The sequence below is a fragment of the Syngnathoides biaculeatus genome, chromosome 5 (genome assembly GCF_019802595.1).
Source record: "Syngnathoides biaculeatus isolate LvHL_M chromosome 5, ASM1980259v1, whole genome shotgun sequence".
NCBI classification, from domain to species: domain Eukaryota; kingdom Metazoa; phylum Chordata; class Actinopteri; order Syngnathiformes; family Syngnathidae; genus Syngnathoides; species Syngnathoides biaculeatus.
This window is the reverse complement of record NC_084644.1, coordinates 5,694,185-5,719,249: the sequence shown is the minus strand read 5'-3', so window position 1 is coordinate 5,719,249 and position 25,065 is coordinate 5,694,185. Positions and strand designations below refer to the sequence as shown.

At 46.2% G+C, this 25,065-nt stretch overlaps 1 protein-coding gene and 1 long non-coding RNA gene across 8 annotated transcripts in view; one reads left to right on the top strand and one right to left on the bottom strand.

Annotated features, from left to right (window-relative positions):
• Positions 1-25,065, bottom strand: part of LOC133500275 (uncharacterized) — a 102,357-nt gene that overhangs the window by 41,482 nt on the left and 35,810 nt on the right. For both annotated transcript variants that reach the window (XR_009794848.1, XR_009794847.1), the window contains exon 3: positions 9,324-9,415. This is a non-coding gene — a long non-coding RNA (uncharacterized LOC133500275). The remainder of the gene's footprint in view (positions 1-9,323; positions 9,416-25,065) is intronic.
• On the top strand, positions 541-11,926 carry tcea3 (transcription elongation factor A (SII), 3). Of its 6 annotated transcripts, XM_061818758.1 has the most exons (20): positions 542-712; positions 3,019-3,081; positions 4,425-4,530; positions 4,645-4,744; positions 4,923-5,294; positions 6,058-6,174; positions 6,303-6,398; positions 6,472-6,540; positions 6,612-6,713; positions 6,785-6,847; positions 7,355-7,417; positions 7,658-7,729; positions 7,801-7,860; positions 7,940-8,014; positions 9,268-9,428; positions 9,533-9,589; positions 9,672-9,826; positions 10,074-10,220; positions 11,413-11,484; positions 11,568-11,926. In XM_061818758.1, the coding sequence occupies exons 1-20, from the start codon at positions 644-646 to the stop codon at positions 11,574-11,576; spliced, it is 2,028 nt and encodes a 675-aa protein (XP_061674742.1). In that variant the 5' UTR covers positions 542-643; the 3' UTR covers positions 11,577-11,926. The 6 variants fall into 6 exon arrangements, with proteins under 6 accessions (XP_061674740.1, XP_061674742.1, XP_061674745.1 ...); XM_061818756.1 differs by having other exon boundaries at positions 541-712; positions 4,425-4,744; XM_061818761.1 differs by lacking the exon at positions 4,923-5,294 and having other exon boundaries at positions 4,425-4,744.

Sequence of the window (25,065 nt, the reverse complement as noted above, 5' to 3'; positions counted from 1 at the left end):
GTGTGGACAAACTGTGGCCCGCAGGCCACTAATGGCCCGCTCACATTGACACGCTTCACCCACCCCGGGTCTCTTCCGCACCCGTGTCTCGTTCAGTGTGTGTAAAAATAAAGTACATCATCATAAAGGGCTCTTTGTGTCATAAAATCACATTCCGCAATGTTTAGTTGTGTATTTTTTGTGGAGTTGACATTCGAGTGGTTCGGGTGGGGGGCGGGGGGCGGTGAGTTGCACGTTGATTTCACCGTCGCCCAAAAACGGACCGTCAAGTGGTTCGCGTTGTCATAACCTCACGAATGACAATTCATACGTTTATTTCCCAAGATTATAACGGTAAATTCATTCCTGCTTGCTTTCTTTTCTTGACTCGTGCGTGAAGAAAACGTCACATCGCCTTGCATGTTCCGACAAGTCCTTCAAGGGTGAATTGGGCGCCATATCTCCTGACCTCCCCCCCGGCCCCCCGCCCTCCACTTTCTATATTTAGCCGTCATGTGTCGCGGTGGTCAACTGGAGGGAGGAGGACGCGCGCGGGCACGCCCTCCGTCTGAATGGAGCGCGCCGTGCGTAAAGTCCGAGCCGCAGCCCAGCGCCGCTTGCCGCGGTTTCTTCCTCGCGCGTTCCGGCCATTTACGTGCTAGCCATGACGCGGGAGGAGGACCTCATCCGGATGGCCAGGAAGCTGGAAAAGATGGTGGCTCGGAATAACACGGTGAGCGATTCTGGACGCCCACAGGTGGCGCGCAACGTTGTGTGCAGTGCGTGTGTGTTTTGGGGGTTGGGGAGGGGGAGGTGGGCTCTCCGCACCGTGTAAACAAGCCTTGCTGCGTTACTGCGACTTTAGACGAAATTGCCGTACGCAGTTGTGCATTAGCGCGTGCGTGTGTGTCGCATACTTGTCAAGGGAGCCTGTAACACGCGGGCAACAGGTGGCGGCGCAAAAACTGATCTGGGAGCGGTCGCGGCGTGCCGGGTTCAAGTGTTGCCGCCGCGGCTGAAGGGTGCTAAGTGCACTCTCGCACAGTTGGGAGCCTGCAAGTTGCGAGTTGTGTTTCCGAGGCTTGCAAACGGGCCTGGATTTTGCAATAAGAGCTTGATAAAGAATAAATATACATGTTTACACATCAATAAACAGGATCAAAACACAATTAATCACATTGCGCAAATAAAAACAGATAAATAACGCTGTGTGTTTAAAATACCCAAATCCATTGTGACGTAAATAGTATTGGGCAATGTACTCGAATGAATATTACTCAGAAATGTTATTTGGAGGCAATAATTAACATTACATTATCATTGTTTTGCTACTTCTGCATTACTTTCAATTGACAGTAATTTCCGGCCTATAAGCCGCGATTTCTTTCACGGTGATGCGGCTAATTTGTGCATTTTTTCTAATGGCCAAAACCTTAAAAATGGAATATATGTGCCGAGGAAGTGACTTTTACCGGTCCGGCCTTGTTAGTGCTGCGCTAGTGTGTTATTGCAGTGTCTTTTGTCGTCATTTTAATTTGTATGTTGTTGTTTTTTTTTTTTTTTAAACCGGCTCTGTTAGCGCAGCGGTGCTCGTGTTGGCATTAGCATTAGCATGGCGGCGCTAGTGTTACCACGGCAGCGTTAGCGTTAAACTCTCCGTGTACCATCTTTCTTTGTAAATAGCTCATGTTTCAATGTGGGCACTTGCGTTTTTTTACACGGCTGCGGCGTATGTACGTACCATGTGGCTAATTTCTGCGTTTTTTTCTAATGGCCACAAGGGAGCACTCGAGGGGTAAAGTTAAGAGTGAGACCGGTGGAATATAGTTGCCGAGGAAGTGACTTCTACCGGTCCGGCCCTGTTACCTCTGCGCTAGCGTGTTACTGCCATGTCTCAGTGATTTTTACCAGCGCTTATAATAGCGTTAAACTCTGTGTACCGTCTTTGTAAATATCTCATGTTTCAATGTGGGCACTTGCGGCTTTTACACAGGTGCGGCCTATGTATGTACCAAATGGTATTTCCTTTACAAATGTACTGGGTGAAGCTTATAACCAGGTGCGCTCCGTAGGACGGGAATTACGGTATTTTTAGTCAAGCAACCTGTGAAATTGTGACATCAAAACTAATTTACACCGGTACTAAAACAAATACTTTCCATCGAACATGGAGTTTTCCCCACTGAAACAAATTAGTTTTTTTTTTTACTTCCACAAAACAAAAAAATAGAAAACAAAGAAATCTTACAGTTCTCCTGACCGACTTTGTTAAGACAAACTTCCAGTAGCTTTATTTAGCCAAAAATTTGAATTCCTTTGATTCAACATTTTGTCAAAAAGTAAAAACCTACTTTGAACACGTTCACACACTTAGTGACATCACGACCAATGGGTGGCGCTGCGCTTACCAACTAGACCTTACAAGAAGGAAACCCAAGTCGCAACTGAGTGAAACGACTCGCCAGATGATTTCAAAATGGCAGCCAGTTGGCTTTGATCCATCTAGAGAAAACACAAAACATGGTCTCCACAAAACAAAACCGTGTTAGACTAAGATTGGAACAAGTGTACCAGTAGTGTAGTTAGTAATAACAGTCACTGTGATTTGACGCGCCATCCCACTCGCAAATCTGCACAGTCGAGCACGAAAAATCACACGCGTAATATTTGTTACGAGTAGAAATACATAAATATCGAAAGACGTCGAAGCTGCGCCACTGTGAACCACAGCCTGACGTCACGACACGGAACCAGACGGTCTCTAACAAGCTCCAGCTCAGCCTACTTCCACTTCCGAGTTTACCTGACACCGCCCCCCTCCGCTCTTAAAGGGGTACACTCAATTACGAACAGAACACACACCAGCAACTTTGTATCCGCGGGCATGACAGGTGGACCACACCCGTAACTTTATGGCATGGCATGACTGACCACTCGCATACATTTTTCGAATGTGACTGTAATACTGCGTCATATTTTTTAATTAAGCAGTAAGATACGGCAACTGTATTAAAGATGTTGACGTGTTTGCACGTGCAGGAAGGCGCCATCGACCTGCTGAAGGAGCTCAAAAGTTTCAATATGACCCTCAAACTACTTCAGGTAACAAACACACATACATACTTGCGCTAGTACCTGCACGTTAGCGAGTATGTGGACAAAAGTATTGGGAGCCCTTGCCCTTAAAAACGCAAGAGAAGATAGAATTTGCTTCTGCTCATGCGGTTATACATGTTTCTTCTTTTTCAAACGTGTTGGGAGTGTGACTGTCACTCGCATTTACAGAGTGTTCCCGAACACACCTCACGCATGTGAATCGGTCGACAAATGCAGCCAGCGTTCATCCTGACGTACGAAGTCTCGTACACAGTTGCGGAGACGAGTTTGTCCCCGAAGTCCCTGGCAAAAGTTGCTGCTCTTGTATAAAAGTGAACTTTTGTTCAAAAACCCTTCGCGGACGTCAGAAAGAAATAACGCGTTCTCAATAGATAGGTTTGCAATGGACCTTTCCGATGGCGATCTTAAGCTCCGCCCCATCACAAGCTTCCAAAACGGTGATTGAACAGAACACGCCTGAAGTCGATTCTCTATCGCGGATTCCAGATAATATTGGGGTATGTTTTTTTCCACATTCTACAGAGAGGCCTCAACTATTTCACGCAAGGATATTTCCACAGAATTAAGATTTTGGACAGAGCAGGACGCAGTGTCGGAGTTACAGCGAAATGTTGGCGATCGATCCAAAAAAAGTTTGATGCCTCACAAACTTCATATTGAAAGTTTCTTGATATTGTTCACATTTAGTTGTACGCGCACTCGTCCACGAGCCTTAATCCATCGTAGACACTTCGTCGACTGTGTTTTATGCGTTGTTGGAAAATGAATCAAGCGGGCCCCTTGGTGGCCTAACAGGATATCTCTCATCAGAATTGTACGTTCCCCAAGCGCATCTGAGGGGCATTTTCTTCGTAACATTAACTTTTCCAAGCGCACGCTACTGGCAACCAGCAATACGGCGAGAGGGGCATGTTAAGACAATGCGGCTATCTGATTGGCTATTATTGTACGAGTGATTGACAGTTCGGAAAGGTCCATTCCCGGTAGTGACTCACAAGATGGCGGACGAGAGAATCCTTGGACTGTGGTGACGTCATCGGAAATCTATGCATAACGCTCATCGGGCAGAAATGATTTCAGTTCAGTTCACCTTGGCCCGAAATATGAACGAGTTCACGAATGTTCCTTCACTGTACTCATTCGGGTACAACACTGGACACGAGGTCAAGTACTTCCACGCCAAACTCAAAAGTCCCTTCCTTGAAAGTGTTGAATCATCTTTCTAAGATGAATAATGGAAATCATTGCGTCAGGTGCGTCCTAATACTTTTGTCCACCCGGCAAATGTGCCACGGAAGCGCCAAACGCGAGGTCATGTTTGCTTTAAGGAAACGCGGATCGGCATGTCTGTGAATAGCATCAGGAAGCACTGCCCAGACGAGGAGGTCATCGCCTTGGCAAAAGTCCTCGTGAAGGAGTGGAAAAGACTTTTGGGTACGTCCCGCCGGGCCGCGCCGCGGATCGCGCGCGCGGGTACGATTTTTCCCCCCCCTGACGGCACGCCGGCGCACACACACACACACACACCACACACACACACACACGCAGACTCCGGCCGACCTCAAACGGAAAAAGCGGCGGAAGAGGAGGAGAAGAAGAACGTTTCGGAGTCCGGGAAAGCGGCGCCGTCCCCGAACAGCTCACCCAGGTCAGTCGCTAAGCTCGGCATCGGCGGCAGTCGAAACGTTCCGTCGCCCCGGTTTGGGCCTCACTGCACCATCACACACACGATCGGATGTTATGTCATGAACAACACGGAAATATTGTTACATGCCTCTTGAAAGAAGTAGAACATCTTTTTTTTTTTTGTTATTTTTCGGTCACAGGAGATTGGACGGCAAACAGAGACATGATTCAGTGCCCGATCCAGATCAGTCCGTTAGAGACAGGAATGAAAAACGTACTGCGCAGATCAAAAATAAAAACGGCCTCGGAGAGAAAGAAAAGCACCCGCGTAAGAAACACCTCAAAGAAAAAGTTGGAGAAGAAGGGAAAAATCCGACAGAAGCCGAAAACAACCATCTTGAGAAAAGACAGAACCACGTAGAAGATCGCCTCAAGGAGACCAGGAAGTTCAGTGACTTCAAACCCAAAGAGGAGAGCAGAACTGAGAGGCTGATGAACGCAGCACCAGAAGAACCCGCGAGGGAGACCTGCAGGCTTCGCCCTGCAGGTGTGCAAAAGCCGTTTTTCGAAAGGTGAGAGGAGGCCCCCTGTAGGGCAATTCTCGATGCGTGTACGGGATACCCCGGCGCAAGTGACACCACGGAATATTCCGGTTGCGTTTGGGATTGTGCACCCGGAGGGGTTTATGCGTGTTCAAATTCATTCAAGAGATGTAATCCATCGGAAGCTAACGCTAAGGAGGATAAATTGACAGTCACTGTCTGACGGGGCGACCGATCATTGCCAACAGACTCTCAAAGTATCCGCAATCTCGCCTTGTTTTGGGCCCTTTTCCTGATCTTCGTGACTCGCCCCACATCTCCCTTGACAATTGCGCCATGTTTTTGTGGTTCGCTGAAAGTAACAAAGTAACGCGATTCTGGGTCGGCACGTCTGCGAACGCGCGGCGCACGACAGTTGCCGGCTGTTAATTTTAGTCTCGACGGTCAACTTCAGTCGCGTCCGTCCTTCGATCAGTCGAGCTGCGTCAGTCACCAAAAGAAGAACCCGATCGTGGACGAGGCTCATTTGCAAACGATGGTCCTATGAACAAGCTGTATCAAACGACCGCGCTAAGAATGTCTGAGTATCCATCATCTTGGCGTATAAATTACGGCTGGTCTTGGGTCACTTCGCCTCTCGTCACACATTCAAACTACAGAATCGAATCATTTCGCCCCGCAATTGATCCAGTTTTATAAATGGGCCTGGCTTTGCTCGGTCGAGCAAAGTTTTGCCACCCGGGGATCGCCTGGTCTTTTCGTGCCTCGATCAGAAGGAGGCTCTCCATTTCAGGAGAGGAGTTCTGGACAGCAGCGTTCTGTACCCCACCCGCTTCCCCTCGCCTCCTCGACCCGCGCGTCCGCCGCCCCCCGCCGTCAAGCGCCCGTCGGCGGACGTGAAAGGAGAGAGGTCAGCATCCCGAGCGGAGGCGCATGACGGCCCGGTTCTCCTCGTGCATGCACTTGGGCCGCGTCTTTATCACGCGGCCACACGTCGCGTTGGCGTCGCGGCCCGCTTTACGTGCCCAATTTGTTCAGGAAGGATGGCAAAGACTCCCCGCTTGGACGCTCTCCCGCTTCGGGGCTGACCTCCCCCAAGGCTAAGCGCCCTTCACTGGACTCCGACAAAGAGAGGTCAGGCGGGGTGTGTACGATTTTATGCGCTCGCATTCCTTTTCGGGAAAGCTGATGGTTTTGTCGGCATTAGGAACGCTCCCAAAGACCCGAACGCCGCGTGGGCCCCGCTTCCTTTTCTCCTTCGTCCCCCGCCGCCGAGGTCAGAAGACGTCAGCGCTCGCTGCGACGCCGACCGAACGGTCGCTCAAGCTGTCCTGTCCTTTTTATTAGAAACGAGCCCCCGGACCCAAACGCTCCTCTGCCTCCGCTGCCTCTCCATCTTCACCCCCCGCCCGCTCCCAGGCGACCCCCGCCGGCTGGGAGAAAGGAGAGGTGGGATTCGTGCCGCGGCGCCGGAGATGGGAAAATACTTTGGAGCTTTTGTGATCTTTTTCTCGCCGCAGGAAGGACGCCGCAGACCCTAAAATAGCCTCCCCGAAGAAATCAGAACACGTGAAAAGAGACAGGTCAGGGAAAGCCGACACTGATGAGCAGTTTGTGAAATGGTCGTGTAATAATAATAATGCAAAATAAGAGCAGAAAAGTGGCCGCCTGTGTGGAGTTTGCATGTTCTCCCCGTGCCTGCGTGGCTTTTCTCCGGGTACTCATCCCCAAAAACCTGCAACATTAATTGGACACTCTAAATTGCCCCGAGGCGTGTTTGTGAGCGCGGCTATTTGTCTCGATTTGCCCTGCGATTGGCTGGCGACCAGTTCAGGGTGTAGCCTGCCTCCTGTGACCCTCGTGAGGATAAGCGGCTAAGAAAATGGACAGATGGATGAAGTTTGGGTTCGCCCTTGAAAAATTGGTTTTTGTGTTTTATTAATTTGTTTTTTAATGATAGATTTTTCAAAAATAATGACAATAACTATTACGTGGACACTTTTCTCTGTTTTTTTCATTTGCATACTTAATTTAAAGAGTTGAAACGGGCAAGCCACAAGATTTTCTGTGGTTTTTTTTTTTCCTCGCAGGAAAGACAGTTTGGATAGCAAAGTGGCTAAAAAACAAGCCGTGGTGGAAGCCAAGAAAGAAAGGTTGGCGATGCACACGTGTGAAAAGTGCTTGACATTGGCGGCTCGTTACTAAATCAAGTTTAAAAATCAAAAACAATGTTTGGGATATCGCGCCGAGGAATTTTTCCAAAGGCAGTACCGTGAGAATTCGTGAGGTGGTCCAACGCAACACAAAGCTTTTGCATGACCCAATCACCCAATCAAAGCGTGTTTCAATCCACTTTCGACAAACTTTTTTTTTTTTTTTCCCCCGTCTTTCAGGAAGAACTCTCTTGACTCCAAATTGAGCCAGCCAGTGAAACAACAGCATTCGCCTGACACGAAAGCCGACAGGTCTGCGCCGGGTAACGTTACAAAATTTGTTTCCTACGGGAACCCGTTTTGTCGTGCGTGTCGTCACTCAGGCGGGGGTCGGACTCAAAGCGGGGCGTTTCACCTCCGGCCAAGAAGCTAACGTCTGAAAGGTACATGCGGCGTTTGTCTTGTTACATATGATTCTTTGGCTAAAAGTGAAGTGGTGACGATGTCGACTTGATGTCGCAGGCGAGAGTCTCAAGGCTCAAAGGCCCCCCAGCCTGGACCGCCGCAAAGGAAGCCATCCACTGACCACAATGGAAGGTATTTAGAAGTTTTTCCCCACAATTATGTGTCCTATAACATGTACAGCTAAATTGAAGAAAAAAAATCTGGAAGAAAAATAAACAACGGAGATAATTGCATAAGTGTGCACACCCCCGAATAACAAGGGATGCTGCTATGGTCAGAATCACATTCAAAGTGAGGTTAAGTGTACAGCTCAATTGAAAAAAAATAAATCAGGGAGAAAAATAAACAACTGAGATAATTGCATAAGTGTGGACACCCCCTTTTAACAAGGGATGCTGCTATGGTCAGAATCACATTCGTAGTGAGATTAGGTGGGAGCAAGCAAACATTTGCCAACATTTGAAGTGTATCCGATTAACCACAAAGTTAGGTTGTTCTAGTAGGCTTTCCTGACATTTTCTTTCTTTGTAGAGAAAGCATTAAGATTTGTTCTGTAATCGCGGTAAGTATAATCAGCTCTGCTTGTGCTGGTTTTAGATCAGATAGAGACATTAGAACAGGGGCGTCAAACCCGTTTTTATTGCGGGCCACATTGTAGTTACAGTTTCTGTCAGAGGGCCATTAAATCTTTAATTGACCCATCATATTTACACGTTAACTTTACCAACTAGTTCTGGAATCAGCAATCAAGGGTAATGGGTTTTTCAACTACTGTTCACGTTTGGTAACACAAAAATGTTTGCATTATAGCAACGTCATCAATTTTGATATGACGGTTTGAAATTTTGGTTCAATTTTAACAAAAATCATGGAAATTTATACACATGATTTGCCTTCGCGGGCCAAACAAAATCACGTGACAGGCCGCATGTGGCCCCCGGCCCTTGAGTTTGACACCTGTGCACTAGAAATTTGTAATCATTTTTTTTTTTTTACATCACAAAAACTGGCTTTTGAACAGGGGTGTGTAGACATTTTTTTTTTTTACATCAACCACAAGGTTAATACAAACTGTATTTCCCTTTTTAAACATCAGTTTACATTATTAGAAAGCAGTTTGTTTGGCTATATGACAGCACAGTTTTTCAATAGTTCATAATAGTTTTTAAATATCAGTCTGCTGAAATAGGGTTCGTCTTATCCCTGACCCTGAAATAAACTAAAACAATTGGGCACTGTATTACTTTTACATGTAACATTTTCTTCTCACATTACCACAAAACAAAGTTTGCCCAATAAATCAGACTGCAACGTTAGCGCAGATGCTCGCGCTAACACATCCCGAGAGGCGACGACAACAAACCCCTGCTCCTTTTTTTGTCCAGAAAGGGCAAAACCGAAGCCCCGAAAACTCCAACCACCCCCACCAGCCCCACGTCACCTGGTTTCACAGCCGCCGGAGACCCGCTGCCGCCACACCTGACCACCGGCGACTCCGTCCGAGACAAGTGCATCGAGATGCTGGCCGCCGCCCTGCGCACAGACAGTGAGGATTTTTATTATGATTTTTAATCCAAATGTGACATTTAAACGGTTAATTCCGAAATCCACAAATAAATCCGCTTGCACGCATTTCTGTTCCGCTCACAGATGACTACAAAGACTTTGGAACAAACTGCGACGGCATGGCGGCAGAGATCGAAGCTCATATCCTTCAAATCGATGGCGTCGACTCGCGCCCGCCGAGACGAGGCCCCTTTTGTTTTTTCTTGACTCGGCGCCTCGGCACGCATCTTCCAGGAGATCAAGGCCACCGACATGAAATACAAGAACCGAGTGAGGAGCCGCATCAGTAACCTGAAGGACCCCAAGAACCCTGGCCTGCGCAGGAACGTTCTCGCCGGAAGCATCGATTTGAGCCGCATTGCCACTATGAGCGCTGAGGTAATTGAGACCAAATGACAAACAGGCTGAAAACTGGCCCATCAATGAAAAATGCGCCTTTCCTAATCAAAACGAACTCCAATGGGATCGTACAAACCGTTCTCCTAACGATTACCCTGTGGCATTTTCAGTCAGGCAGGGACTTTTTTTCCCCGCGCAAATGTGAAATCACGATCGATAGAATCGGCACGCTCATTCCTAATTTCTTAGAATCCTAGAGTAAAATGTCCCAAACACCGCTACGCAGGAAATGGCGAGCGACGAGCTGAAACAACTGAGGAACGTCCTCACCCAGGAGGCCATCAGGGAGCACCAGATGGCCAAAACCGGGGGGACCACCACCGACCTGCTGCAGTGCGGGAAGTGCAAAAGGAAGAATTGCACCTACAATCAGGTAAGGCATAAACGGAAATGGTGACGGACAATGGGAAGGGCGATACGGGCGCAAACAAAGATCGACATACCTATTCAGCTATCCGTTTTTACCCTGCTTATCCTCATGAGGGTCACTGCTCACACGCAAACAAACAAAACAATTCGCCCTAACATTCACAGAGAACGTAGACTAGGAAGGGCCTCCGGCGTCAAAACTGTGCCAAACAAATATGAGCGTTCATCTGAGATGTCACGCTGTGGCGACCCCTAACGGGACAAGCCGAAAGAAACGTACTATTCACAGAGAATGTAGAGACCTCGATGAAGCTAACGTACGCGGGGAGGAAGCCGAGGTACTCGGAGAAAGACCCCATGAGGGTGGTGGAGTACGTGAAATCCATCCAGGCTCTTTAGACCTAAAAGTCATCACCTAAAATATTAAAAAAAAAAACAACAAAAAAAAAACATTCATAATTTTGGGTCTACAGAGCGCACCCGATTATAAGACTCAGCCAGTACATTTGTAAAGGAAATACCATTTGGTACATACATAAGCCGCACCTGTGTAAAAGCCGCGAGTGCCCACATTGAAACGAGATATTTGCAAAGAAATATGGTACACAGAAACAGTTTTCAAAGTTTTACTACCTTAGCTTAGCTTAGCTTAACATAGCAACAACACGGTAGCACGAAGAGTGCTGGTAAAAAAAAAAAAATACCGGTAAAAAAAAAAAGAAAAAACCGGAGAACAGCACTAACATGGCCGGAAAAAAACCCAAAACATACCTAAATCACTGAGATGTGGCGATGCCGCTAGTCCAGCGCTAACACTAGCGGGGCGCTAATACTAACAGGGTGCTAACGCTAGCGGGGCGCTAAAGCTAGAGGGGTGCTAACACTAGAGGGGCGCTGACGCTAGCGCGGTGCTAACGCCAGCGCTAACGCCAGCAGCATCACCACAGAAACCACCACAGTGTTGAAAGCGTGTGGAAAAAAAGTCGTGGCTTATAAGCAATTATAATTACAAGAAATTACGTTAGTGCGACAAGCAGGAACAATTTCAAGTAGAAACCTATTGATGATTGAATTGCCGCGTCACATGCGCGTTCCCACGATTTACGCACAAATTTGTGCATGCTCAGAGTGAGTGAATGAGGTCCGCTGTATTTTCGGAGTTGTGTTGTACATGAGTACTAGCGTGTTGTTGTTAGGTGCAGACGCGCAGCGCTGACGAGCCCATGACAACGTTTGTCCTGTGCAACGAGTGTGGAAACCGCTGGAAGGTCAGCTACATTTTTATTTTAATGAAGCTGCGCATATTGTGAAAATGCTTTACAATAACTGATTTTGTTTTCTCAACTTTCAGTTCTGCTGATGCCTCACTGATGAAACGTTTTTTTTTTTTTAAATAATGGGAGATTTATCAATGTAGTTGATTTCAAATATTTTGCATTTCTACAATTTTCACTTGAATTTTTCCGTTTTGTTTTTTTAAGGCATGCTGATCACGAAAGTTCGATTTATGCGAAATTGAAGACCGAGCGCGGATAAAAATGTCCCCGTCATTTAAGTATGATCAGAGCACACAATGTGAATAAAATATGATCATCTGCGATTAGGTTTGATCCCAAAATGTTCTCCAATGTTCCGCAGTGTTGTCATGAAGGAAATCCTTCACCAGTAAGTGATGATGGTTGTCTCTGCTGTCAGATTTATTAAAACCACTATTCGAAATACATCCGTCTTTTTTTAATTTCATCATCATCATCCTCTATTTTCTACGAGCAACGAGGGTTTTGCAGGTAATGGCTCAAATCGCACGCTCGCAGCAGATGGCAACAAAGCATCACGTTTGGGTTTCTCATTTTGTCTCCTCCGGACCAAATTAGGCGCCAGCTTGCTAGCGGCTGAGCCCAAAAGCCGGGGTGGGGGGGGGGGGGGGAAGCTGCCGGGGACGGGAATGCAAATTGAAAGAAAAAAACAACAACTTTGATGCGTTCGTTACTTGGACACAACAATGCAGTGAGAGACAAAAAGCACACCAATGTTCCATTTTATTTATTTTTTTTAAAAATATGTATTCATCTAACGATATGGATTATGTTATGTGCTGTAAGTTTGCCATTTGCGTGTCTAACATTTGTTTGAATGGGAGCAGAAGCTCCATTTCATTTCTGGTTCTGGTTCATTTCCAATAAACATCTCCGCACGCGCAGGCAGTGAGGTAAGCATCAATTTTTCATTTTGGACTGAAATAATAAAGAATTCTTACGCAACCATACGAGAAGCGACGGCGAGCCTGCCTGTGTTGTCGTTCTAATTTATTCATGGTTCAAGCGTCACGCACGCGTTTCTCTCGGGGTGAAGACGCATGCTAATAAAACCATGAAATTATCTTGAAGTACTGCATGATTAAGCCTATTAAAAAAAAAAAAGTGGCACGAGAGAGGTGGGTGGTGGGTAATTGCAGCATGTCACTACGCAACTTATGATTAAAGACCACTGAAGTTATGATTAGCATATCCAGTCCGCCTAGTCAATTATCATTTCCTCAAGGTTTCACTATGGCAGATTTTCCTTTGATTTGCAAGCTCAGCGCATTTAATTGACGATTGAGACATTTCGAGGCCAAACAACACGACACACATCACACACACGTTGTATGCTCTTGCTTGGATATATTTCCATAAATGTATTCTAAGAATAGAAGAGCACGATCAGCTCTCTCCAGTATGGGTCGACCATTATTTTCATCACAACTGGCATGCTCGCAGACATTAATGTGATTGCATGTTATTCATGTTTCTTTTATATCGTTGGGAGTATTTCATCTGCTTCAGGTGAATTTAGCGAGGAATTTTTTTTCCCACTTTTATCCACTTCTATAGCGCTCGTTCATCTACGTCATCAAATCACGTCACTGGCCGGAAGTGCTGGTCTAACAAAGCCTCGTTCAATGCTAAGTCGGTTGGAGACGACATGAAAATATGTCTGATAGCACGACGCCCAGAGTTTTGTCCGATACGGGTAAATTTTTAGGAGGATAATAAACGAAGGTACGTGGAAAAATTAAAAACACTTGGCACAGAGGATCCAGATTTAATGCCGAAGTCGATGTTTTCGCTTGTCTTGCTCAACTGGATCTACACATTGATCTGGTGAGTAAGTCGTCGAGATTTACACGGAAAAGTTTCAAAGCGTAGAAAAAGTCTTGGACGCATCCAAATACTTCGTTGCTGGATCTGTTCTCAATCAGGAATAAATCCCACATAGTGATGGAGGCACTCAGATTGTTTCCAATACAAATATTGAAATAAATGACCCCTGCATTTACACAAGCACACATTCATTAACTATGACTGCAAAAAAAAAAAAAATTTAGGACAGCGAGTCGCCTCCCCTGTACACGGAAGCGTATCGCTGCCACACATAAACCTCTCTGCAAAAGACGGTTTATTTATTCAAATGAGTCAACTTGGCCTGATAAATACTTCTTGGCAATTTGTGACTAAAAAGAATAACTCCTACCTGAAATGAAGCGATTGCTACACCAGGGGTCACCAACGCGGCGAGGACAATTTAAAGTGCCCGTGAGGCGTGTTCTAAAAATACCACAGCTTTAAATTTTGAATCTGACTTGCTTATGTCATTTACATTTTTAAAATACCTGTAATGTCACATCATACAAAAAATAAAAAACGAAAACATTTTAAGTATGCATAATGAACTATGACTGAAGCTAGCTGTAAACAAGTCATGTAGCCCTTCGTACGATCAGTTCTCACGAAGTAGCCCTCAGCCTCAAAATTGTTGATGACCACCTGCGCTACACAGTTGCGTGCATTTGGTTGGGACCAAGACCAAGATTATCGAAGATGACAACGTGTTTATCGTGTTTGTTGCGCTCGGGGGAGTTTTTAAATCGGGCGAGATGAAAGTATTCGTGGCTCCGGCGATAAAAGCCTTCTGCGGCGTTTGTACGAGGCGAGATAAAGTTGGCTCGCGTGCGCGTTTACGTAAGCCGGCGCGGTGTTTCGGGATTGAGGATGCTGGGCGGGAATCTTTTGGGAGCTTCTTCGGAAAAGGTCAAATGATTTCGGGGGGGGGGGGGGTACAACTTCCAAGGAAACAAAAGAGAAACAATCACCACAAATCAAAATCCTTCTTGCGTTGCATTCTACCATGTGTCCGTCGTTTTTTTTTTTTTTTTAACTTTCCTAATTGTATCTCATCTTTATTGATAGAATTTTAGTATCCTGTAAATCCTTTTACCTTCGACAGTCTTTTCCTTTTCAAGTATTTACACGTTCCACCCCTTGCGGATTAACTCCAGAACGCTCCCCCTCATTTTACCGCAATCACGGCCATCTCCGCGTCCCTTTGCAACTATTTAAGTTTATCCGGAAAGCAAATTGCAAACATCCGCGCCAGGTTCCTCGTCCTTTACCGTCATTTGGAGAGCTCGGGGATTCGCTGGATTTTCTTCTCTTTCTCTGATAGTCGAGCGAACACGCTCAGCGGAGCCAGCTTCCTGCTGCTTTCCCATCAAGTCGGGATTTGTTCCCACCATTCCAGCGAGCATTCCTCCGCATGCTTTGTGTCATACACAAAGTACAGTTCTGGCCCGTGGTGCTGTAAAACCACCCACATGTTTTTGCTCGTCCCGAGTTAATCAACTCCTGGTCGACGTTGGATACTATAAAGTGTCTTTACGACGTGGCATAATCTTTTATTTATCATCTTTGGCAGTCTTTCTAAGCAGCCTCGCATCGCTGATACGTTTGCGGCCTTCGTGATTTAACTCGTCCGATCTGTGCTAAACGAGGCTATTTATATTCTCAGACTTGAGAAGTTTAAAGGACTCCCACAACGTTTATGGAGCCAAGGCACATATTTTACATGAATAAAAATCTTATAGCACACCACCAAACAACAATGTCCCAAAAGATATTTACAGTGCAATAAGATACAGTGAAGAAAATAAGTATTTGAACACATTGAAGATGGTTCATGGCTGGGTCTTTCAACAAGACAATGACCCGAACCACGCAGCCAGGAAAACCAAGGAGTGGCTCCGTGAGAAGCACATCAAGGTTCTGGCCTGGCCTAGCCAGTCTCCAGACCTAAACCCAGGAGAAAATCTTCAGAGGGAGATGAAACTCCGTGTTTCCCAGCGACAGCCCAGAAACCTGTCCGATCTAGAGAAGATCTGTGTGGAGGAGTGGGCCAAAATCCCTCCTGCAGTGTGTGCAAACCTGGTGAACAAGTACAGGAAACGTTTGACCTCTGTTGTTGCAAACAAAGGCTACTGTACCAAATATTAACATTGTTTTTCTCATGTGTTCAAATACTTATTTATAATGAAAATTTCAGACCCCTCGATGATTTCTAAGTGGGAGAACTTGCAATATAGCAGGATGTTCAAATACTTTTTTCCTTCACTGTAACAATGATCTGCTCTCAGTTGACTCACACATTGACTTCATCTGGGCATGTTGAAAGCTCCAAAAGTTAATATCATTTCAGGAACCACAGAAACACATGCAGAAGATGAATCAAAAATGTTTATAGGCCAAGGAAATAAAAGTGGATGATTTCCCGCCGCACAGAAAATGAGGTCTCTCGGAGTCACAGATTTACATGTGTCTGCGCCTCCTTCCGAGAATCCGAGAACTTCTCTGAATAAAGATGTTGACCGTCCACAAGAATGGACCCCCTCCCCAAGTCTTCTACGAACTTAACGTGCATGTTGGTCACGTTTTACCCGAAGAAGCTAAATGACTGCTCTCAGTGTAGCTCCTTGAGAGAAGCCAGGTATACAGTACATTTGCTTTTCACCAACCAGCCTTGTTAGATGTCTGCGCTCTCTAAATGGTCCCAGAGTGTGTGTGTGTGTGTGTGTGTGTCCCCCACCACCCAAAAAAAAAAAAAAAAAGCAGGCCCCACTGTGTCTCCCGGCAAAGGCAAAATGACGCTGATGCTAACCTTTAATCGTCTTTAACAACGGTAGTTCTGGGAAATGTCCACAGCCTTACACCATCAACGTCTACACATGACCTTTCCTTTCATGTCCATCCATCCATTTTCTTAGCCGCTTATCCTCACAAGGGTTGCGGGGAGTGCTGGAGCCTATCCCAGCTGTCAACGGGCAGGAGGCTGGTGTACACCCTGAACTGGTCGCCAGCCAATCGCAGGGCACATCGAGACAAACAGCCGCACTCACAATCACACCTAGGGGCAATTTAGAGTGTCCAATTAATCCATCCATCCATTTTCTTTGCCGCTTATCCTCACGAGGGTCGCGAGCAGTGCCGCAGGGTATCCCAGCTGTCAACGGCCAGGAGGAGGGGTACACCCTGAACTGGTTGCCAGCCAATCAGAGGACACGTACAGACAAACAGCCGCACTCACAATCACACCTAGGGGCAATTTAGGGTGTCCAATGTTTTTGGGATTTGAGAGAAAACTGCAGTGCCCGGAGGAAACCCACGCAGCCACGGGGAGAACATGCAAACTCCACACAGGCGGGTCCGGGATTGAACCCGGGACCTCAGAACTGTGAGGTCAACGCTTTACCAGCTCACCCACCGTGCACTAAGAATCCTTCAAATATTGATTAAAAAAAAAATGATTGATAATACATTTGACTGTATGGAATAGAAACCAAACACAAAAAGGATTTTCGAGCGAGGTGATCCTCCTTCCCGCTTTGATCACGGCTCTGTTTATCTTCCTAAAAGCTTGTTGCCATAGCGCAGCCTCCATCTCTGGCCAGTGTTTACTCGTTTCCAACCTCGCTGCTCTCCTGATGTTGCTTCGCACTCTTCTCTTCTCTACACGTGGAGCTCAAGCACGCTGGCGGATTTATTCGCGTTTCGGTGAAATGACCCTAAACATGTGCGCTTGAATCAGGGGGAAAAAAAATGAAAGGTTGGGTCAGGTGTACATCATATTTTCAAGATTTTTTGTTGTTGTTGTTGTTGCTCATTATCTCAGATAAAGCAAGACGGCAGTCAACTCAACACCGGTTAAGTGCTGCAGCTGTCACCAAACAGCCCTCAACATCATCATAATATTACAGTCCTGACAGCTCATGATGTGTTCCAGTCTGACTGGGAGGTTCTGGGCTTCATCATATTATCCTGCAAATGTCAGGACAGTTTTAGAAACCTCTGAGGCAAGGAGACATTTTTCTTCACCTCAGTCAACTGCAGGAATATGGACCAGCTATTATCTACTATCTGTTCGTGGTGTCGAACATGCACAATAAGTATCAGTCTGAGCCGTAAAACCAACAAAGATGCGTTTTTGTACCTCAAAATGGTACTTCAGGAAACTGCGTAAATCGCAGTACATTGTAGACACCGATCTCAATAAAACAGGCTAACAAACAACTAAAATGGTGGAAAGAAGGAGTCCGGTGTCGTCCTCGGACTATTTCTCGACAGAAACGCATAAATTCTGATTTCGGAATTAAATCGTTACTCCTTTTACTATTCAGAATTGTCCGATAAGTGAAAAATCTGTTGAACCGGAGAGTATGCCCGGCGCGTTTTGGCTCCCACTTCTTCCTCCAGGAACGTTTTTCTCGTCAATTTAAAATGGCTGACTTTAACCAGGATCCCTTACCATACCGTGACCAAACCTTGGTCGGTTTTGCGCCTGTCGCTGCCTTGGACCAGTTCCCTCCTTTCTAGCTAACAGGCTGACTACCGAGCCAGTTTGTAATTCTGTTGCGGATTCCGAAAATGCAGTATATGTGAAAACAACAACAACAAGAACAGCAAAAACAGAAACTTATGAGAGATGCAACAAATTGTTGTGTTGTAATCCCGTCTCCTCTGGGAGGATCCAAACGATAAGAAAAGGGGGAGCTGGAAAACAATTTGGCTCCGACTACACTTGCATGCAGGCACATCTTCTTCCTGTGAAACTTTCCCCATTCAGAGTCTGTGCTGCATTTATGTCTTGAGCCTCTGAAATCTTATCACCGCTGAAAATTTCTCATCCTCTCCAAAATCTTCAAGACAGAAATCTTCTTCTATGACATGATAGTCTGCTAAAATTGGACGCCAAGACTCCAGAACAAAATTGGAGAGAATCTTATGAAAGCCGGAAGCAGAGTGGTTGAAACGTTTTGAGTGAAGTGCAAATTGAATGGAAGTTCTGCAACTTCAGATAAGTATTTGGTCTTAAATGGGCAAATGTCAACAGATAATTTTGGAGAATTGTCTGATTGGGAAAGATGCTTTCAATTCTCCAGTGGCCAAAGAGAGAACTCGAGACCTCAAACTCATCCATCCATTTTCTTAGCCGCTTATCCTCGCAAGGGTCACGAGAGTGGTTGGACCAATCTCGGCTGTCAACGGGCAGGAGGCGGGGTACTCCCTGAACTGGTCGCCAGCCAATCGCATGGCACATGGAGACAAACAGCCACACCCACAATCACACCTCGGGGCAATTTAGAGTGTCCAATTCATGTTGCGTGTTTTTGGGATGCGGGAGGAAACCGGAGTGCCCGAGGAAAACCCACCCAGGCACGGGGAGAACATGCAAACTCCACACAGGCGCGTCCGGGATTGAAGCCAGGATGTCAGAACTGTGAGGCCAAGGCTTTACCCAGCTGATCTGCCGTGCCACCACCTCAAACTCATGAACTACAAAAAAAAATAGATAAAATCTCTGCCCAAACATAAGTCTCGATAGATTCCCTCTTGGGAAAAGTCACCCATTGGCATCAACCTGCATTGGTTTTGTGCGCGCTCTGGTCAAACAACCCTGCGCCATGCTAGCGGAGGAGCAGCTAGCGCTCGGCGGGAGTTAGCCTGATTCTGAGCCTCCATTCACGTCCTTCACGTGCAATCCTAGAAGGTCGCTGCACGATGAGCAGCAGATCCTAACCTTCGAATTGAATTGATTTGAAGTATTTCTTGTTCGGATTTTGGGGGAAGCTGGACTCAAATATCAGCAGATATAATCTTCATGGTTGATTCTTGCTCTGGGACGGTGGTGGCTCAGCTGGGAAAGCGTCGGCCTCACAGTTCTGAGGACCCGCCTGTCTAGAGTTTGCATGTTCTCCCATTGCCTACGGGGCACTCCGGTTTCCTCCCACATCCCAAAAACATGCGACGTTAACTGGAGACACTAAATTGTCCCTAGGTGTCATTGTGAGTGGGACTGTTTGTCTATGTGCCCTGCGATTGGCTGGCAACCAGTTCAGGGTGTACTCTGCCTCCTGCCCGTTGAGAGCTCGGACACGCTCCAGTACTCCCCGCGACCCTCGTGAGGATAAGCGGCAAAGGAAGTGGATGGATGGATGATTGTTTCTCGGTGAAATAAGTTTGACGGAACTGCAAGACCGTTCAAAGATCAACCGTGAGACTCCTTTTAGAAATAAATCACCACAGTTACTGCATTTGATCCCAAAATGGCAGGAATTTCCTTCTGTCTGACCATTCCCGAGACATTCCACATTGAGCTTTGGTTGACCCCGCGGACGACGGCGACTTGAACGAGAAGATCCAACAGATTTATGTGAAAAGCACGGCAGGTGGCAGAGGACACGATTGCGAAAAAAAAAAAAAACGGACTTGTCCTCTAGGGTGAGCTAGAGCCTCGTCCATCTGAGTTCGGAGAAGAGCCATCTGGGGTGGCAGTGCCAAAGGGGCTCTCGAAAGCCCGAGGCCCGTTTTTTGCTTCTTGTGGTTTCGGTGACTGGGCGGTCCGCAGCGGAGTTGCTACAATTTCTCCTGCTGAGCCCAATTGTGACCACTTTTGTACCATCGCATTTCTCCTTTAAAAATCGGAATCAGGAAACTACAGAAAATTCTCCAATGCTATTGGAACAAACAAAGGCGCACTTCACGCGACGATGTTACAGGTAAGTGCTGCTGAATGGTGCTCAAAATGTCACGCTCGTTTCAAATAGTCCTCATCTTCCCCTTTATTGCGCATAACGAGGCCTTTTGCCATTGCCATGGAAATGCACCGTAATCCCCTGAGGGTGTTTTTCCCCAATAGAAATTATTCAGAGAGCCTTTTTTACAGCCTTGAGAGGCCGCCTTGGTCATGGCCGCAGAAAGATGTTGCACGCATAATCAATAGAGGCCTGACGCATTTCCTAATAAATGGCTAATCAATGTACAACAATAATAATAATAAAAATGCTCTCTTAGTGTCAAAGTTTGTATTATTGTTGTTATCAATGAGTGCACTTGATGGCTTATATCTAACATAATTATTCTGCTTGAGTTTATACGTCACAAGTAAGGGCACACCAGCATAGATACCGTAATTCCCGGCCTAAGGAGCGCACCTGGTTATACATTTGTAAAGGAAATACCAATTGGTACATACATAGGCTGCAGCTAGATAAAAGCCGCAAGTGCCCACAGTGAAAAACGAGATATTTACAAAGAAAGATGGTAACGCTAACGCTGTGCTAATGCTAATGCTAGCGCCGCACCAACAGGGCTGGTTAAAAAAAAAAAAAAAAAAAAAACATACCGGTACAAATCACTGAGAGACGGCAGTAACACACTAGCGCAGCGCTAACAGGGCCGGACCGGTAAAAGTCACTTCCTCGGCAAATATATTCCACCTGTCTCACTCTTATCTTTTCCGCTCGAGTGCTCCCTTGTGGCCATTAGAAAAAAAATGCAGAAATTGACCGCATCACCGCATAAACCGCAGGGTTGAAAGCGTGTGGAAAAAAAGTCGCGGCTTCTAGGCCGGAAATTACGCTATATGTTTGCACTTCCTGCATGAGCGTAAGACTGTGCTGATATCAATTTTGAGGGGTTTTAAAACATAGAAGAGAGAAAAAAATAATTCAACTATCGGTAGTTATTGTAGCTTCGTTTCCATTTTTGTGTCTGGTTGGGTTTATAACTGTTATAAAATGTTACATGCTAAGAGGTTGCTAAAAAGGGGATTTCTGTCCTTCCGATGTTGAGCAAATGGTGTTGACTACTGTACATTTCAGTTGTCAATCAGACAATCGACCAGCATTTTATCAACAACAGTACAGCACCTGCTGTTCCTGTTCCTGTCCTGTTCCTGCTGGTTTCGGGCTCATGGATGACCAAAAGCCCACAGGTCAGAGGTTACAACAATGACCACAGCAGCGCTTGAGACGACTGCCCGCGGTGCGTTGAAGTCGCCACTTTTCAGGAGCCGACAGCCACGTCACTGTCTTGTTAGCGGGCTGAGCGCGCCGCTCGTATCGATCCAATGAAGCTTCGGTAGACTCCGAGGATATTGAGAGTCTCGTGACATGTTGGCAAATAACCAGCGGCAGCGAGCAAGACGAGGTCGCCGCGGGGTTCAGTCACTCCCGTTTTGCGGGCCGCCCTGGCGCTGTTGCCATGTCAATCTCATGAATGTTTGACTTTGCACTCGCAGAATTTGAACACGCAGGCAAAGCTTGAATTGTCCTTGGCCTTAATGCGGGTGTTCTGGGCGTGAAATAGAAAATGGTCGTTTGATAGCTTTCTGTTGTTTGCATTTCACCTATATATGATTTATGATGCGTTTATTCACAGGCAGGTATCGACTTTGTTTGCTCTAAAGAGTGAAAATAATTCATTTTTTCAAAAAAACAGCTGCATGCCAAATCAATACGACAAATAACATAAAATAAACAACTTCCCAAGAATTTTAATTCCGCCTTGACAAAGATAATAATGCTTATTATTATGCTGAATTTTGACTGACAATTTTTGTTACGTTCTCCAATTCTAATTTAGCTCACATGATGCTTTGTTAGCTTGTTATTTTCTGAAGTTTATCTCAAGTTGAGTACTTGTTTTTCCTGCATGTAATATCTTCGTCATCTCTCGCATTATTTTATTTACTCACATTCCTATCATATTTTTGGTCTGATGGTCACCGCCCAGTCAATCCACACTAGCAGCCACCTGCAACACTCACCCTCAAATTTTGAGGATAAAGACTGTTGCTTGAATGCTTGTTTTTTTTTTCCCCAAAATAAGGAATTAAAAAGAAAACAGATGTGTAGTCTTCAATATGCAAACAAAAACCTGCAATAGAGTATGACGATGGTGAAAGGACTGATTACTTCGCATTCCCAGCAGCTCTCGCTGCCGATAGACGAAATATTTGACCTCATCTACTCTTAAAATACAACTACCCCCGCCCCCCTCAAAAAAAATCCATATTCTCACGCTGTGACCATACAGTGTTTTAACGGAAGCATTTTAATACAAATAATTTTTATACAAATGCATTTTAACAATTACGTATTGTATCACAAAACAATGAAGAAAGTCCCATTTACACAGAGTCCCTGAATGCACCTCGAGCCTGCCTGCAATTGTTTCATTCCGAAGAGCGAAAGGGGAAATGCGGCAAGTGCACATTGTCATACAAAGAAGTAAGTATACAACACTCTGGCCTGCTCTGTGTTTATTGAATTTACAATTTACTGTAACCTGGGTGCCAATGTTATGAGCATGTCCAAACAGGTCCCTCCGCTGGTCATTTTGTAATATTACAGCCGTTTCACTGTATATGACAGTACACTAACATCGCAGCAGACCGTGCAAGCTGACTACACACGTACAGTTGACAATATGTCACCCAGTTCTTTCATAGGCAAGAGGGTCGGTCTGTCAGTGAGTCGAAATGGCGGCAGGCGGGTGTAAACGTAGCGAATGAGGTGTGGCAGCATTGTTGAACGTGATGAGAATGTTACTTCAATGATTTTGCAGCGCTTCACGCGTTCCTCATATGAAGTCCGACTTGAACAGAGTAGGTTCTGGTATAAAACGTTTCTGCCGTGGAAAAGACGCCAGAAGATATACTTTATATCTGAAATACACGTCTCCCGAGTCATCTCTCGTTACGTGTCACTCCCATCTTCTAACTTTACGGAGCGACATAATCCTTGAACTGAAAGTCACGTGACCGGGTCTGCTCTTCACACTTCATCGCCACTGCGTCAAAGCACTTAACTCTGAAAAAACAAAATATACGCAGGCAATTTCTGCCAAGGCATTTCCTCTTTACTCGACAGACATTGAACCAAGGGATGTGCGACCTCGAGGACGTCACCTGCTTAACTCTCAATTATTGTTCAGCGGCCGAGGTGCCAGGCCTTCCAAAAGTTTGAAAGGTCACTGGATTATTTTTCCACGCCGTTTTCCAGGGAATAGTAAATACATAGATTCAATTCCAACTTCCACAGCCTCCTCGTCCTTCTCCATTTGAACGAATCTTTCTTTTTCTGTCGCCTCTCCACGTCTTCACGGCAGTAAGTGGTGGCTCTCGTTTCTTTTTTTGACATATGGGAATTGATCCGGCTTCGGATAACTCTCCAGGAACTTTAATGAGGACCGGCAGTCACTCGTCTGACTCAATCCACTTCTTAAACCCCCCCATTATGCAAACCTTCAATACTTAGAAGAACAAGATCCCGGATGCAAGCGGCCGAAATGAGTTTCCTCCGCAGGGTGTCCGGGCTCTCCCTGAGAGATAGGGTGAGAGGCTCGGTCATCAGGGAGGGGCTCAGTGTCGAGCCGCTGCTCCTCCGCATTGAGAGGAACCAGATGAGGTGGCTGGGGCATCTGATCCGGATGCCTCCCGGACGCCTCCCTGGTGAGGTGTTCTGAGCATGTCCCACCGGTAAGAGACCCCGGGGACGACTCAGGACACACTGGAGAGACCTTGTCTCTCGGCTGGCCTGGGAACAACTCGGGATCCCTCCAGAAGAGCTGGAAGAAGTGGCTGGGGAAAGGGAAGTCTGGGTATCCCTGCTGAAGCTACTTCCCCCGCGACCCGACCCGGAGAAGCAGTAGAATATGGATGGATGGATGGTTTATATCAGATTGGTTTCAGCACAGACGGCACAATGAAGGTTAAAGTATCTGACTCAGCGTCGTGAGGACCAGGGTTCAAAACCCGGCACCGCCTGTGTGGAGTTTGCGTGTTCTGCCCGTGCCTGCGTGGGTTTTCTCCGGGCCCTCCGATTTCCTCCCACATCCCAAAAACATGCATTAATTGGAAACCCTAAATTGACCCTTGGTGCGAATGGGATTGTGAAGGGATGGTTGCCTCTACGTGCCCTGCGATTGGCTGGCAACTGGTTCAGGGTGTAACCCGCCTCCTGCTCGAAGATAGCTGGAATAGTCCCCAGCACTCCCGCAACCCTTGTGAGGATAAGCATCTCCCAAAATGGATGGATGGGTAGATATACTATCTGATATACAATACGACGTACCAGAGAGTGCCAAAGACCTCCTCGAGGATGCAGAGCACAGTTCCAGAAAGGATTTGCTCCGCCCTTGATGTCGGAATTCTGTTTCCAAGACAACCCCATTTTCCTCATCCCTTGATTTCGCCGCTCCTCTAACTCGTGTCCTCATCCTCTGTTTGAATTGAAGTTGTTCTGAAACCTCTCCAAGGCACTCATCTTTTGCTTCATCTCACCGTGGCGTCTGGTTCTTTTTTTCCGTTCTACAAGGCTTCACCCATCCTGCTCCTGGTCGATACACTTTCTTCACTTGCCTGATCCATCTTTCTTTTTCACCCTCTCAGCACCTCCATTGGATCGTTATATTGATCCACTGGAGCCCACAGACCTGCGTGCATTTATCTTATAGTCCTGAACAAGTTTAAAAAATAAAAATACAAAATTCATTGTGAATGCCACTCGCACCGGCGTGGGGGGCTTTCCACTATCAAAGTCATTTTCACAATTACATTAGTTTTTATGGCATTGCGGGGAACGGCCTCCGACATCGTGTGCATAGTAAACGTGAGGATGTCAAAAAGTCAATCTTTTGTTCTTTTCCTCTCTCAACCCCACTAAAGTCCCAACCATTAATTACACGGATGTGTATTTT

Excerpts from the sequence above, each read along its gene's own strand:
- tcea3 (XM_061818756.1), top strand. The coding sequence starts at position 644 with ATGACGCGGGAGGAGGACCTCATCCGGATGGCCAGGAAGCTGGAAAAG. Across the intron at positions 6,399-6,471 it reads CTGGACTCCGACAAAGAGAG|GAACGCTCCCAAAGACCCGA; the intron begins GTCAGGCGGGGT and ends TGTCGGCATTAG. Across the intron at positions 6,848-7,354 it reads GAACACGTGAAAAGAGACAG|GAAAGACAGTTTGGATAGCA; the intron begins GTCAGGGAAAGC and ends TTTTCCTCGCAG.